General features: G+C 62.4%; 1 protein-coding gene across 10 annotated transcripts; it reads right to left on the reverse strand.

The window, feature by feature from the left end:
• Positions 1-313: 313 nt before the first annotated feature.
• Positions 314-12137, reverse strand: LOC113983693 (transducin-like enhancer protein 1). 10 transcript variants are annotated; one of them, XM_027713075.2, is made up of 21 exons: positions 12033-12137; positions 11525-11645; positions 10871-11019; positions 10129-10360; positions 9601-9645; positions 6400-6462; positions 6178-6252; positions 5378-5573; positions 4900-4922; positions 4615-4719; positions 4426-4470; positions 3997-4149; positions 3542-3671; positions 3269-3453; positions 3119-3195; positions 2605-2854; positions 2173-2420; positions 1780-1927; positions 1548-1698; positions 1095-1171; positions 314-877 (listed from the first exon to the last, which is right to left on the reverse strand). In XM_027713075.2, the coding sequence occupies exons 2-21, from the start codon at positions 11546-11548 to the stop codon at positions 770-772; spliced, it is 2484 nt and encodes an 827-aa protein (XP_027568876.2). In that variant the 5' UTR covers positions 11549-11645; positions 12033-12137; the 3' UTR covers positions 314-769. The 10 variants fall into 10 exon arrangements, 3 of the variants coding, with proteins under 3 accessions (XP_027568876.2, XP_027568879.2, XP_027568877.2); XM_027713078.2 differs by having other exon boundaries at positions 315-877; positions 10129-10192; XR_003539186.2 differs by having other exon boundaries at positions 790-877; positions 1780-1923.
• Between the last annotated feature and the right edge of the window lie 3809 nt (positions 12138-15946).

Below are 15946 nucleotides of genomic sequence, written 5' to 3' on the forward strand. Positions count from 1 at the left end.
ATTGCTCACATCTCATTTCCTTCAGAAACCACTTCCTCCACCACTGGCATCTCCCCCACACCCCACGGAGGCTGCTCCAACAACCAGAGCCACCGACACACTCAGGTCTGTGCCTGCACCGCCAGCTGCACTTGGGTCTCCCCACCCCACTCAGGACCAGGGCTGGGCTCTGCCAACAGCAGAGCTGCCACGGACCTGCCCTGGCACAGGAAAGGAGCAGCAAATTGTGGTTGCCAAAGGGGATGAGGCTGCTGCCCTGGTCTCACCCATCCTCACCTAGCTCCATCCCACCACCATGCAGCACTGCCCAGGTCAAGGCACAGCTTTTTTTTGTTTGTTTTTATTATTAAATATACCCTGGCAGGCACAGAGGGAAATGAGGCCAGCGCCCATCCGCCTCAGCAGACCCAGACCCCAACAAAATACCCCCCCCAACAAACTGTTAAAACCAAACAAAATTAAAAACCCACCCCAACAAAAGCCCTAACAATGCCAGATGGCCCCCCCTCCTCCAAGTCCCATAGTCTAGATTTAGAAAGAAGCTGACAAAGAACAAAGCAAGGAGAAAGTCCCCAGAAAATCCACCCCGAGCAGCCCACGATGCCTGGCCACAGTCCCAGGGCCACCTTCACCCCTCTCCGCTCTCCTCCAGCTGCGATGCTGTGGCCACAGGCTGCATGTTCTTTGGGAAGTCAGCAGTAGGGCAGGTGGAGTCCACCTATCCATCCACATGGATGTCCACCTGTCCCGCAGTTGGCACCTCTTGTGCTCAGTAAATGATCTCATAAACTGTAGCTTTCTTGTCCCCCGAGCCAGTCACAATGAACTGGTCATCCGTGGAGACGTCACAGCTGAGGACAGAGGAGGTTTCCTTCGACTGGAGAGAACAGGGGTAAGCACAAGAAGCAGGCCCAGAGCAAGTCCCCAGTCCTTGGGACTCTGACCCTGAGTTGCACCCGGGGAGGCTGCAGGGACGAGTTTGTTTACAGGGCTCGTTATTGCTAACGCATATTTACAGCCAGGTTGTACTGGGCAGCTCTTGGCAGTCACACCCAGAGGAACCCCCAACCCCATTGGCCATGCACGCCCCACACCTGGAAGATGCTGGCTCCGTAGGGCGTCCGCCAGGCGTTCAGTAGGTTGTCCTTCCCCGTGCTCACGAACCACTTCCCTGTGGAGGGACAAAGGAGCCTCGTGTCACCAAACCAGGCCCACAACTGGATTCCAGCAGCACATCCTGCCCAGGCTGTGGAACACAGGGTGTGGACATGGCAGCCAAGTCTCTGCTACCCAAGAGCCAAGGGGCTGTTTTCAGGAACACAAATGGGAGTCCTGAGATAACAGAGCTGAGCGTACAGCTGCCAGCACTGCTCCAGGAAGGACAGATGCCCATTCTCTGACGGATATGACTGTCATCCACTGGGGACAAGGCTGAGTACGGGAACCAATCCTTGCCCCCAGTGCAATGAGCCCTGTGACACGAGGCCAGAAGTAGAGGTGGCATCCATGAGGCTCCAGAGAAGGAAGGTCAGGAGAGGCATGCCTACCACAGGAGGCGAATTTGAGGGAGAGAACACAGCTCTCGTGGAGGTGTAACTGGTACTTGTCAGGTTTGGTGACGTGCAGGATCTCCACGTTGCTGCTCTCCATCCCCACCGCCAGCCACTCTCCTGTTGGGCAGTACCCCAGGGAGAAGATCTGAGGGGAGAGACAGGGTCAGACATTGACACAGCAGGTCGCACCTGGCCCTGTGGTGCTCCCAGATGAGCCCAGCCCCACCTGGGAGCTGAAGTCGTGCTGCTGCAGCTGCCGCCCCTCCCGCAGGTCCCAGCAGCGCACAGTGTTGTCCAGCCCCCCTGTCCACAGCTTGGTGCCATCATTGGAGATGTCGATGCAGCTGGCACCATCCGTGTGGCCTTGAAACTGCCTGGGAAAGAGGGGGATGGAGAAAGCAAGAGCATGGCTGTCAGGCTGGCCAGCGCCTGCAGCACAGAATGTGGCCAGGGCAGCACTCAGCAGTGAGAGCAGAAGATCCCTGCTGCAAGGACAGGCACTGTCCCATGGCCAGGGTTCGACACAGGGAGAGGTGGGGACATGCTGCAGGGGACCAGGTGGTCCCTGGCCTGAGGAGCCCCCAGCAGCTCTGCCCATGCTCCTCCCTGACTGACTCACCTGACCAGGGTCTGGTTCTGCAGGTCCCACACCACAATGTTGCCATCGCTGCAGCAAGAGAAGCAGACTTTGGCATCAGGGCTGATGGCCAGAGCGTAGCAGGCGGGGGCAGAGGAGGTGAGCTCAGCCTTGATGCGGGGTGTGGGGGCCGCCAAGTCCCAGATGGAGAGGGTGCTGGCCTCCCCCCCCACAATCAGGCTCCGGCCGTCCGGGAGCAGTTTGCAGGAGCGGATGTAGTTGTCACGGTTCTGAATTGGGGTTACAGGGAACGGGACAAGTGAAGAAGGAGCTGATGAGTGCTTGGGGGGTGTAGGAGACAGATCTCCTTTTCTCATCCCAGATGTGAAAGGACCCTCTGTCCCTTCCACTGCAACAGGGGCATATTCCCCTTCCCAGCCCCCTACCAAAGACCTTTCTCCTCCTCCTCCTTACTAGGCAGTCCAGCTGAGCCACGGCTGTCTTGGTGCCCGGCTGCCCCACGTCCCACACCTTCACACAGCCCTTGCCCCCCGTGTAGACGTGTCGTGTGGAGTTGCTGATGGTGACGGCGCAGACCACCTCGCCGTGGGTCAGGGTGTGGAGCTGCCGTGCGTGGCGGGGGATGCCGGAGCCGATGAGTGCGTCAGGTGGAAAAGGCACCGGCTGCATCTGCCCATCGGCACTGACGTGGAAGGAGTAGGCACTGGAACAGAGCAGAGCAGTGAGAGCCAGAGGAGAATCCTGCAAGGTCAGTGGCCGGTGCCACGTGGGTCCCAGCGGGTCTGACAAAGGGAGCACGTTTTGGGAGTTGGAGCCATGAGCAGAGCATGCCCAGTGATGCCAGTTGTGCTCCCCACCCCTGCTGGTCCTGGCTTGTCTGCATCACCCAGGTTCAGCCCCACAGGTTACCTCATCCCCTGCCCCAGCACAGCCCGCAGCGCCCGCAGCCCAGCCCGGCCCTACTTACGGCTTCCCCGAGGTCCCCACTTGTATGCCGGCCACCAGCCCAGGGATGCGCATGTGGGGGTGTGGGTCGTAGCCCACCTGGAGGGGACAGCAGGTGAGAGTAGCTCACACTCCGTGGCCCCCACGGCCCCGCGGGGAGCAGGTCACGCACCAGGGGGGAGCGTCCGTAGCTGCTGGCTCCCATGGCGGCTGCAGCCCCGTTGAGCTGCGGGGACATGAGGTGGAGGCTGGCATAGGCGCCAGTCCCGGCCACGTCCCCATTGACTGCAGGGTGGGCCAAGCCAAAGGCAGCCGAGTAGGGACTCTGCACTCCCAGTGGATTCCTCAGGCCCAGGGCTGATGGGGGAGAGGCAGTGTGAAGGAACAGGGCTTGGGAGCCAGTGCTTGGAGACACCCGCCCGGGCCCCAGTGGGGCCAAGCTCACCCAGAGGGTCTATGGGGGCCTTGGCAGCAGCAGGGCGAAACTGCTGGGCCCCACCGGAGACTGGGGCCGTGGTGTCACCCTGGGAAGTGGGGGTGCTGGACTTCAGGTTGGGCGTCCCTGCCTTCTCCACCTGCCGGGAACAGCACAGGGATCTGACAGCTGCACCACTACCCTGCCAGGGGGTCTCCTCCGGTGCTCTCCAGCAAGTTGGTCCCTGTTCCTCCCCCTCAATGACAGCCCAGCCCAGCCAGCACTGCAGGCTCTGTGGGACAGGACGTGAGCTGGGATCTAACAGAGCAGAAGCCCCGTCCTGTCCCTCCAGCACTGCCTTTGCTCCATGGGTTTGGAGACAGGTAGACCCATGTCTGGCCACTCTGTCAGCTGAACCTGGGCAGCAGGGACACAAGCATAGGCCCTGAGTGAAGTGCCCCAGCTGCCCCAGGCAGTGCACGTACTGTGGGTGCATCCTTGCTCCGAGATGGGGAGCTGCTGGAGGAGGCCATGGAGGTTGGGCTGAGTGGCATGGTCTCCTTCCTCCCCAGTGGGACCTTCTCCACCCCGTTTTCCCGGGACGAGTAGGAGTGGACGCTGTGCGGCGAAGAGGGGTCCTGGGGGTGGGAGAGGAAAATCAGCAGGCAGCAGAACAGGCAGGAGTGCAGGGATGTCCCAGGTCATGGTGAGCTGGTGGTTTGAGCAAGGGCCAGGCTGGGAGCCTGAATCTTGGGGCTCATTGCTGCTGTTGGCGAGGGCCAGGGAGCATGACTCAGGGGTACCACTGGCACCTCCCTGTGATGCCCACCTCTGCCTCTAGCAGCCTGTTAGCCCCCAACTTGGGGACAGACAGCACACACTGACCCCGGCCCCCTCCCAGCTGATGCACTGACCTCATCCACCACCAAGTTGTCCTCACTTTTGTCTGCATCGCTGCCCTGAAACACAGAGGACGCTTGAAGACAAAGGGGCTGCAGCCACCCTTGCTCCTGCCTGGGGATGCACCGGAGGCACAGGCAGCTCCATTCTTTGCCCCGCAAGAAGGGATGGGGCCACCCTGCCCCCCACAGCCCCAGGCTCACGTAGTCTGTAACAAAGTCCTTCTCCTCCACCTTCCTCTTCTTGCTGCTGCTCAGGTACTCAGCGATGGCTCGCGCCCGCTCCCCATTTGGCAGTGCCAGGGAGCTCTGGGGCGGGGGGATGCAGTGTTAGCGGCCAGGGATGCTGTGCCCGGCTCCTGGGACAGGCAGCACCAACGTGGGGCTGCGGCTGACTCCTGGAGCACGGAGGGCCCCAGCGCAGCCCCCATGCCCTGACTGGAGCCTGTGCCGCCACAGAATGATGCAAGAGAAGGAAAAAGCACTTACGGGGCCGGAGTCTCGGTCTGTCGCTGTGGCAATGCAGAGGCGCAGCAGGAGGAGGAGGGAAGGGGGGACATGCTGTGCCACCACCAAGAGCCCCCCAGGAAAGTCACCCGCTTCTCCCATGGGTGCTGGGGTGCTCACAGCAGGGCTGGGCCAGCATGACAGCAGCAGGGTGGTCCTGGGCCCCCACCAGGGATGACCTCCCACCAGCCCACCTCACCACCCTTCCAGGAGGTGCCGCTCAGTGGGGGATGTTCCCCATGCAAACCCCTCATGGCTGCCAAGCCCCCTGCCCCTCCCACCCAGTCAGCACACCTGAGCCATGGACAAGCGGCCCCCCATCCATCCCTGGCCCCCACCCTGGGGAAGTGCCTAAGTAGGAAGACCCTGGGGAGCAGAAGCAGCTCCAGGGCCCTGCATCACCTGTTCCCAGGTTCACTCAGATCCGACCGCACCCAGCCCTGGTTCCCCCCACACTTACCCCTGGGCTCCGTGTCAGGGACTCCTCGGTCATCCTTGGTGAGGAGCTGGGCCTGGGCCCCCAGTGCCCCTGAGAGCGCCAGCAGCCCTGAGGCACTGCTGATGCCAGCAAGGCCAGTGGGCTGCAACCCAGAGGGGTGGGGGGTCAGCGGGATGGGGGGAGTGTGGTGCGAAAGGTGCTGCGTCTGGAGCTGGTGCTGGAGAGGAGCAAGATGAGAGAGAAATCGAAGGGCTGTGCCAGGACAGCTGCTCGGCACAGGGGGGAAGAGGCAGCCCTGGGTCAGTCAGCAACAGGACTTGGGTGAGGAGGGGCAGGGCATGAACCCAGGATGTCCCCAGCCACAGTGTGGGGGCCACCATCTCCCTCCCACTGACTCCCCCCACCCTGTGACAGGATCTACTGGGACAGATGGGGGACCCTGCCAGTACCCAAAGCACTGTACTGCTGCATTCTCACAGGAATAACCAAGGAGTGGGGATGGCGGCAATCCCCCTTTCACCTGGGCCACAGGGCATCAGGACACAGGGACATGTACCAGCCACCACCTCCACACCCAGCTGCATCTCCTCCATCCTGAGTACTGCTGACAGCCCCCCAAACCAGCCTGGTTTGCCCTTCTCCTCCCCCTGACTCAGCTGTGGGTGGAAGAAGGCACTCAGGGCAGGGGCCACAGTTGCCTGGTGTGCCATGGGCAGGAGGAGTTTTCAGCCCAGGGACAGCAGGAACTCAGGAGGTGCCCAGCAGAGCCCAGCACCCCAGGCCCAGAAGTGGTGGGAAGGGTGGGCAGAGGGTTGACGTACCCCAATTGCCACGTTCAGGTCGGTCATAGTCACCTGCTTCGCACGCTCCACAGCCTGGACCACTTGCTGCTGGTGCTGCAGGGAGAGAAGAGAGGAGCTGGGGCAGGCTCATTTCTTCAGCGAATGGGGCAAAGCCAGCTCTCCAGCCTGGCCCAGAGACCAGGGCTTCCTGGGCCCCAAAGGACCTCTGCATACCTGGCTGGGGCCCAATGGCTTACCCACCTCCTGAGATAGGAACGGGATGAGCTGAGCGCAGATCACATTGAGCCGCTTGGCGATCTCTGTCTGGAAGTGGAAGAGAGGCAGTGCCCATCAGGGCAAGGGGCAGAGTATCCCCCATGCTGAGGGGCCCCAGTGCTGCAGGAGAATCCACTCCCCATGGGTGCTGCACAGGTGCCACCCAAGCCTCAGGGTACTGGCAGTCAGCCCCAAGGGCTACTGCTCAGCACCAAGGAGCAGAAACACCCTAGGGGATGTTTCTAGAGAACAACTCTCCTTCCTAACAGTACCCCTTCCAAAAAGCAGTATCCTCCATCCCCACCCTGAGAGCCCCAGGATGGCTTCCACCTCCTCTCTGCCAGGGACATAAAGCCCCATGGCCCATGCCATTGAAGGCCACCCCCAAGCAAGCCCCCAGCCCTGCAGCCAGGGCCCCAGCAGGCTCACCTCCGCCCCCCACGCAGCCTCCTGTCGGCACCACGACCGCTACCTGCCGCTCTCCTGGCCTGCAGGAAGCCCTGGAGAGGTGCTCTACTTACAGCTGCTGTTTTTCTGCAACACTTGAGTGCCACTGGCAATCAAGAGCACAGAGGGCGAGCGCAGCATGGGGAGGGAGAACGGTGCTGTGCCATGGTGTGCCATACTCCCAGGGCATCCCACTGCCAGCTTCCAGGGCCCCTGCTGGCGCCACACTGCACAGCTCGGGCGAGGGGAGAGCACAGACATTCAGCCATCCCTGGCCCCACAGACACATCCCTGGGAAGAAGCCCCAGGGGCTGCAGGGACAGGCCCCTGCCTCTGGTACGAGCAGGCAATGGCCGAGAGAGCAGACACCGCTTGAGGCACCAGCAGAGACACCCACGCAGAGCTGGGGACCCCCATCCTAGCATGGGAGTCCAGGTAAGATGCTGTCCCAAGCTCCAAGGAGCTCCCTGCCCACCCTGGTGGGGTAGATGAAAACACTACCAGGCCAACACGTGGCTGAGAGGAGGGGGTCGAATCCAGACCCCTTTATCAGCCCCTAGAGGAGACCAAAAGGTGAAGGGCCCCAACAGCCAGGGATGGAGCTGACCCCTGGATCTCCCCACCAGAACGTTGGGCACGTCTCCCATGCCCAGCTGGTGCAGGCACCGCAGTGCCAGGGTGAGGGGCTGCAGCACTGCTCGGCTGGTGTGGGGACACAGACCCAGGGACACCTTGTGCCGCCCTCCAGAGCAGCTGCCAACCCGTTCTTGCCAGACCCAGAGAATAGAATACAAATAATCTGGCACCTGCCCTCGCTTCCCCTTCTGAGGGAGGAAAAAAGAGAAAGAAAAGAAAGGAAGAGGGGGGAGCAAGGAGATTTGGCAGCCGGCAGTTCTGGGAAAGATTTAGCTGTCTCCCGAGGCCAGCAGTGATGGATTCTCTTCCCTAATGCACTGATGGGCAGCAGCTCCTTGGGGAGAGCTGCCTCCAATTCACTCGCACTCGTTAATGTGCAATTTACTGGCACTTTAACGCTCTCAGCATGAAAAACGATCACGCTGTTTGCAGCCCCCCCAGCCACCAGCACCATCACGTCCTCTCTGGCTTGTGGTGAGCAAGTCCTAGTCCAGGCAGATTCAGGGAGGCGGTTTTATAAAAAGCTACAGGCCCCTTCAACGCCAAAAACAAAGCAACAATAAAAAATTAATGTCTCACGCTCATTCCTGTCTTGATCCTCTCCTGCCAAGCCTATGGCTGCCTGGACAGCTGCACCACCACAGCCAGCCCCCAGCCCTATTTCCCTCCAAACAAACTCAGAGCAAAATCCCACGCCTCAGCCTTTGCTGATGCCAGCACTGCTGGGCGCCTGAGGAGCCCCTGGGGATGCTGGGCTGGGCACCATGGCACTACCCAGCTTCCAGCCACGGCCATGGGTGAGCGCTCCCTCGGGGATTCCGGGACAGCCAAGGGTGTTTAGGACCTGTCTGTGCCTGTGAGCAGTGCTGGATTTGGGGGAAGGGGAGGACAAATGGCGACACGATCCCACCCCCCGGCAGCGATAACCCACAGCTCCCGCACTGGCAGTTCCCGTTTCTCACACAATGGCCGCTGGCTGTCAGAGCAGACTTACGGGCCCTTGTTAAAAGTGCCGACAGCTTGCTGGCTGGCAGCCAGCGGCACCTGGGGCTGATAGAAAACACGAGCCTGCGAGGGCTGGGAGAGAACCGGCAGCCAGAGGAGAGAAGCTTGCAGCCCTCTGGGGAGGGGCACTGGGCCGGGTGGACCCTTGGCATCGTCCCTTGCCAGGGTGGCTTCAACACCTCCTCTTCAGCAGGGATGCTGGCACAGGGAGGGCACCCAGGAGCAGGAAGAACACCCTCCTGGCAGGCACAGAGCTAGCAAGAGTGGTCAACAGCCAGCCCTGAGCCACGGACGGGGGGAACACCGCTACACTGACCGCCCGAGCAGGCTCCCGTGCAACAGTTGGCATCAGCAGGCGCGGGGCGGGCAGGGAGGCGGCTGTGGCAGCAGCACGCCTCGCCAGGCTCCTCCGCAGCCTCTTTAAAAATAGATGAGACGAAATCTTCTCTCTCAGAGCAGCTGGTGACCCAGAGCTCAGTGCAAGAGAGGAAGGGAGGGAGGGAAGGCAGAAGGGAGTGATGGGGATGCAGTGAAGGAGGATGTGCAGCCCTGAGCCCCCAGGGAGCCCACTCTGCACCCACACCCCAACACACTCCTTTCTACCTCATGATGCTGCTCAGCCCTTGTCCCCAGGTGAGCTGCCCCCAGGCCAGTGGGCACCTGGCAGTTGCAAAGGTGGCAAGCCAGAACTCATGACCCTGCAGCCCCTTCACCCTGAGGAAGCCAGTCTCCTCCGTGACAGTTCCCACATGACCACTCACAGCTCACGCAAGCACAAGTCTTTCACTGCCGTTCTCTGCCCGACACAACAACAGTATCACAGTCCAGCCAGGGCACCCAGAACCCAGCGAGCGAACAGCAGCTCAGGTGCAGAGAGCTAAGGAGGCAGCCAAGGTCATGACACAGAGCAGCACAAAGCTCACAAAGCACAGAGAAGGGGACACATTTCCCACAAGCACAGCCTTCCCTAGGCTATAGCGGGAAGCAACCTCCCATGCTGTCTGTGGAAGGGATGGCCCAAAGGGCCCAGATAGCAAGGTGGGGCCAGGGAGCTAGGACCAAGGAGCTGGACAACACTCCTGATCCACCCAGACTCACCTGTTTGTGCATCTCAATGTTCAGGCCATAGGACATCTCATAGTACTGTGAGGGAGAGAAGGCAGCATCAGCACGGCTCTGGAGACCAGGGTTACTCATAACTAGAAAGTCCTCTCCAGCACTAGCACGCCAGGTCAGCCTGGCCACAAATGGCCATGGCGTGGCCAGACCAGGGCAAGAACACAGTCCCCAGCTCCTCTCCTGGGAGCAGTGGTCTCTCTGGCACATGGCTGCAGCCCACAGGATGGACACAGTCCTACCAGGGCTCCTGCTCACTGCCTGTGGGAACAGGGACAACCCAAACGGGAGCAGCTTTGCCACTGCAAGCTGCGGCAGCAAGTCCTGATCAAACACCACGGCTTGTTTTGAGGATAAACCAGACAATAACAGCCACAGGAATCAGATCTCAGGACCTGGCCACACGACCCAAAGGCGAGGGGAAAGTAAAGCATCCCAGGGCTGTGTGACCTTTGATGATGGTTCAGAGGACCCACACCACCCTCCTCCACTCAGGTGGAGCTCACTAACCATGACATAATGACGCTGGATTTCTGTTTTTTCTGTTGCCAGTTTTTCGCATTCTAACTTCAAGCTGTAAAAATAGAGAGGAGAGGAAGGGAGAGGGAACGACCCCCCTGGTCCCCCCACTGACAGGATCTCCCTGGCTGGACAGAGCATTGAGCCCTCCCAGTGCACCACATGCTTCAGCCTCCTGCTCTCAGCTTCAATCCAATCTCTCAGCACAAGCCAAGAAAACCACCTGAAAGAGGGTGGGAAAGGGCTGATAAAGATGAGATGGACAGCAAAGGGATCTGGGCATCAGGGAACAATTTGCATGGACTCTTAACCCCCTCCCCAGCATCTGCTTCCCAAATGGAGCGAGCTGCAAAGCCAAGCTGCATTTCAAACCTTGTTCTGCCCCACACGGTGTGAGGAAGGGGAGGTGATCCGGGACAGCAGTCTCAGGGATAAGAGGGACTCCAGGTCTGCTAAGTGATGGCTCTGGCTCAGTCCAGGAGCCAGGCGCTGGAGGTCAGCACCTCATCCTGGGGCTTTTGGCAGGCAAAGGCTGAGTTTCCCCCTGAGTGTCATTTTAAGCTACCAAGGTGGTGGTTGGCACAGCCATCCTCTGGATGGACCAGCGCCCACAGCCACACGGAATGGTGCTGCCTGCCCTGACGCCCAGCGCCAGTGGGAGCCCATTGCTTATCAGCACCAGTGAAGTGCCCAGCTCCTCCCTGCTGGTATGTGAACTCTGGCAGCTTCTCACCTGTGGTATTGGTTCTGCAGGAACTGGAATTCCTCCTTGATGCGGTCCAAGGTCTCTGGGTAAGTCAGTTTGAGGGACTGGGGGGTGCTGGGGATGGCACTGGCAGCAACAGCGGCTCCCGAAGCAGCAGAGGGTGCCTGGAGATGGGCCTAGGCAGAGGATGGGACCCTCAGGGTCACTGCTGCCCCCAGTGAGACTGGTGCATCCCCCCAGGGGTTTCCTGCACCCAAAGAAGAGGTCATGGGAACATCTGGGAGAGCAGCATGTGCAGGAGGCGGCAGAATGAGTTACTGGAGAGGAAATTGGTTACAGCCAGGCACCAAGGGCCTTCTGAGCATCAGCTTGGCCACTTAGCCAGCAGATTAACGACCACGGGTGGCACCAAGCACGGCGTGGACCCAGTGGCCTGTCCTTGCCCAAGTGTCACACAGCTGAGCCCACCCATCACTGTCGACCATCACGCCCTGGCAGATCCCGCTTCTCACAAAGCCCAAACCCCCAGCACTGGGACTCAGCGCTTTGGGAAGAGCCACAGCACCACTCCCGAGCATCATACAGTGTCGGCACCGAGCAAGGAGGTGGGTCTGGGGGCACAGGCCCTGCAAGGGCCGAGGTGGCACTGCTGCGAAGGGACGAGGCCGTGCGCGGGCTCACCGGGGGCCGGTTCTGCGGGAACATCCTTGGCACCGGACAGGCTCGGGATCCTCCGGCCGCGCGGGCCCCGCCTCAGGCTCGGGACGGGGCCTGGAGACGGCTCCCAGCTCCGGATCAGGCCCTGGGGAAGAAACCGAGGGTCACCGCTCGGCGCTGCCTGGAGGCGCGGGGCCCTGCGGGAGCCGCACCAGAGCGGAGCCCCGGGGCCCCGGCCCCTCCGCAGCCCCGCCGCGACCTGAGACCCCCGCACCGCGCTCCCCACATCCCCGCGGGGACCGGGGGCCCAGGGGCTCCCTCCGGGCGCCGCGGGACCCGCCCAGCCCTGGCCCCCCGCGCCGCACAGACAATGGCCCCGCCGCCGCCCGCCGCAGGTACGGCCGCGGGGCGGCACCGGCCTCGCCGCCGCCCCAGCCCCAAGCGGGGCTGGACCGCGGCCGGCGGAAACCTCTCCAGACCAGACTGGACCGGACCGTCGGGACGGGACGGGATGAGACGAGACGGGACTCACCGCGCTGCGCGTCCCAGACCCGGCCCCGGCCCCAGGCGTGCGCCCCTGCAGCGGAGCGGGGCGGGCCGGGCCGGGCCGAACCGAACCGAGCCGAGCCCGGTAGAGCCGAGCCGAGCCCGGTAGAGCCGAGCACAGCAGAGCCGAGCCGGGCCGAGCCGAGTCCAGCCGAGCGCAGCCGAGCCGAGCCGAGCCGGGCCGAGCCCCCGCCCCGCCCCGCCCCGCCCCGCCCCGCCCCGCCCGCGCGGCCGCCGCTCTGCGGAGCGCGATCAATGAACGAGCGCGAGCGCCAGCTCCACGTGGGGCCTGGCCCGTGCGGGCAATCGCCTCGGCCGCCAGCCAATAGGAGCACAGCGGGAACGGCCGCCCCACGTGGGGCGCGCGGAGCTGTCTTCCCATTGGCCAGCCGGGCCAGCCGCCGCGGAAGGTGTCAATCAGGGGAGGCCGAGCAGCCACTGAGGGGTTTAACCCGTGCGGGGCCGGGGGGTCTCGGGGCACGGCCCGACCCCTTCCCGGCCCCGCGGCGGGACCCCCGCTTCGCCACAGCAGTTGTGCCCGCACCATGGAGCCGGGAGTTCGCACTGGAGCCCCTGCGCCCGCCGCCCCGGGCAGCATCGCTCGGCTTCGGGGCTGTTGCTGATAAACATTGAATACGAGAAGTCGTCGTGTCCCGTCCCGCCCCTTCCTCCCTCCCTCCTCTTTGTTATTTTTAATTAGGAAAATAAACGAACCCGACACCACCCCCACCCCTCCCCCGGCTGCAGGTCCCGCCTCACCGGGAATTCCCTGTGATTCCCTGTGGGACAGTGGGAAGCGGCAGCATCCCTCTGCCCGACAGCGCTGGCGTGGCCTGGGAAGGGCTCCTGGGAAGGGCTCCTGGACCGGCCCTGTTCCTCAGCTCCAGCAAAGGAATCTGCCAGCACCCAGCTTCCTGCCGTCACCCCCAGCCCCGTGGGGTGCTGCTTTGAGGGTCCATCGCCCTTGGGATAGGCAGATACTTGGACTGGGAAAGAGATCCCCATGCCCCCTCCCAGTAGCCCTACACCAGCCCCCTCACCCCCACCAGCGCTGTCATCGTCCTCCCAGAGCTCTCTATGTTTCCAGCCAGCAGGCCGGGGTCCATACAACCCACTTGGGGTTTCTCATGGTTTTTCTGGTGGCTTTACTCCTTTCAGGGAGATCGATGGTTGCTCAACATTTTCTGCTGTTGCAGGTCAATCCAGGCTTACACTGAGCAGGCAATAAAACATTTGAGGAGCAGCAGCTGCGAGGTGTCTGTCCGCCTCTCCCCCTCTTTAACCTTAATCCAGGAACAGGCCAGCCCTTTCCTCCTCACCACAGCTTCATCCTTGCTCGAGGTGATGCTGTGCTGCCCTCCCTGGCTGCAGGGCCACCACCATGAGGGCACGATGGCAGCACGGCCAGGCAAGCGCTATTCCAGAACTGATGAGGAAAGAAACGAAGGTGCTGGCAGACCCCCCTGCCCTGCCACTGCCATGTCTCTCATCCTCGCTGGCAGTCACTCTATCCCATCCCTGGTACCAGGGCTCTGGCAGCACCATCCATCAGCACCAGCTGCCCACACTGTCCATCCTGGCAAAGGCAGAGCAGGAAGGGGAGAGACTTGGGTTTGACAGGGCCAAACCTGCTTTTACCTGTGGGTCATCACGTGTCCAGCAGCCAGTTCTCAGGCTGCCAACTCTCTGCTGTGACCGGGAGAGACCTGCAGTCATGGGAGGCCTGGCAGCGCAGCTCTGGTTTGATAGGAACGCTATGGCAGGAGTGCAGAAGAAAAGGACCCAGAAACACCTGACTCACCCACAGCTGTGGGTCAGGCCTGCCCCTGAGCAGGAGCCAGGGCCAGTGGGGAAGAGCTATCTAACCCGCAGGGCCAGGGCTCAGCAGCCAAGTGCTTCCCGAGAGCACATCCCTGGCAGCACCATAGCTCTGCATGGACCCTGGCAAGCAGCAGAAAACAAACTGCTGCTCGTACCCCGTGGCTGCTTCCCCGGGCTGGGCTGCCAGCTCCCGCATGCCAGTGCGGCTCGAGGGGGGCCGGGGCTCCCCGGCGGGGAGGGCTCCGGTGGTACCACCCCTGCGCCTGTTCTGCCGAGGGGCATCCCCGGTCAACGCCAAGTTCAGGTGACCAGGGCTCCGGGACGGGCACGACGATAGGCTCTTGCCTGGTGCTCTGATAAGAAAGAGGAGACATTTAACACCCTCCCCCGGGAGTGCTTTCCCCTTCGCCTTTCCTCCTGCTGTGGCTTAATTTCGTCTTTAGCCCCCTTTTTCCCTTAGTGAGATCAAAGGAATCCATGGCACCGGGCATATTTCATCGGAAACGTCGATTATAAAGGGAGTGGGGGAGGCGGCGCTGGCGGAATTAGAAGAGGAGGAGCAGGAGGAGAAAGAGGAGGAGCAGGAACAGGAGAAGGAGCAAAAGAAGGAGGGGAAGCGAGGCTGGAGGGAGCACCTGGCTTCATGCGGTGTCCTGGCAGGATGGGCCGGGCCGGGCGGCGTTGGCGACACCGGGGCTTGGGCGGCGGCGCTGCGGGGGCCGGTGGCTCCTCCGGCCGTGGCTCCAGGGCTCCGCTCGGCGGCTCCGCCGGGCTCCTACTGATCTCTGCCGCCCCGGCCGGGCCCCCGCCGCCCGGCGTGGGACGGGATGGCGCCCGCTCCCGGCCGGTGCCCCCGGGGCCAGGGCGGTTCGGGGAGCCCGGACACCGGCCTTGCTCTCCCCACCTCGGCGGGCCCCCCCAACCCCCACGGGCTGTGCCGGGCAGAGTTGCCACCTCTGGGGGTCCTGGCCCCGGCACCACTCCCCCTCCGTGACTCGCCCTGCTGAGGGGGAGGAGAGGCCTACGTGGTGTGGGCTGCGCTCGGGCAGGGGCTACCAACATCCCACCCGAGGGTGCCGCGGCCTCGGTGTCCCCCAGCGCATCCCTGAGCCGGGGCCACCTCAGGCCCCTCAGCCACAGGCGCATCTGGTGTGGCCGCCGGCCAGGGAAAGGGATGTTTAGGGGATGAGTAACATCCTTCCTGGCAGGGCCGCTGCCCGCTCCTGGAAGCTGCTGCAGACACAGAGGAGCTCAGCCCCTTTGCCCGTCTCTTGCCCCACTTAGCCGGTGAAAAAAGCAAAGAGCGGGAAGAAACCTGGGGATGGGGCCAGGGCAACCGAAGCCCATGGAATCCACAGGAGTGCCAGGAGCCAGGGAGAAGGGAGGGAGGATGCTGCGTGGCATGGTGGGAGGCAGCCAGGAGGCACAGGTTGGGGGAGGCAGCTACAGGCCCCCTCTGGAGCAGGGCTGGAAGCCAGAGCCTGGCTGAGTGCTGCCAGAAGCAGCTTATTTTGGAAAGCAGGCATCTTGGCAGAGCACTTGGTGTGTGGAGCTGCTGACGCTGGGGAACAGGACGGCCGTCTCATCAGGTCCCAGCCATGCCTCGCAGGCTAACGCTGCTTGGCTTCAGCCCTCATCTGAATCTGCCCCAGCACAACCAGGACTGGATCCCCAACTCCTGAGTCACCCATTGCAAAGGGGTTTGGACGTCCCAGTCACAAACTGTCACAATGCCCAGGGCCACAACTCTCCCTGAACACCAGAGGGACTGCCTGGGACTCACCAAGCAGGACACACAGAGTTCTCACTAGCTCTGACCCATGGGGCCAAGTAGAAGCTCAAGCCTTGAACAGAGAAAGAGAGACACATGGGCTTAATCCCACCCCTGGATGCTGCTTTCCCTCTCCTCAGCTCCCAGGAGCAGTACCAGCCCCACAGGGAGCCCAGTCCCTCCCACTGCTCAGACTGAGGGACTCGAGGCAATGGGGTCCAGCCCAGATCTGGAACAGCACTGGCAGGGTGCAGTGGCATTCAGCCATGACCAGGGCTAGCAAGGGCTGGAGGGAACCCAGACTTCAC

This window comes from Pipra filicauda, unplaced genomic scaffold (genome assembly GCF_003945595.2).
Source record: "Pipra filicauda isolate LSUMZ 115617 unplaced genomic scaffold, ASM394559v2 scaffold482_size497672_pilon, whole genome shotgun sequence".
NCBI lineage: Eukaryota > Metazoa > Chordata > Aves > Passeriformes > Pipridae > Pipra > Pipra filicauda.

Coding starts and splice junctions, on each gene's coding strand:
- LOC113983693 (XM_027713075.2), bottom strand. CDS start 11,548: ATGTTCCCGCAGAACCGGCCCCCG. Junction 3,454..3,541: donor GGCCCCCATAGACCCTCTGG/GTGAGCTTGGCC, acceptor CTCCCCCATCAG/CCCTGGGCCTGAGGAATCCA. Junction 2,855..3,118: donor GTGGGGACCTCGGGGAAGCC/GTAAGTAGGGCC, acceptor GCTCTGTTCCAG/TGCCTACTCCTTCCACGTCA.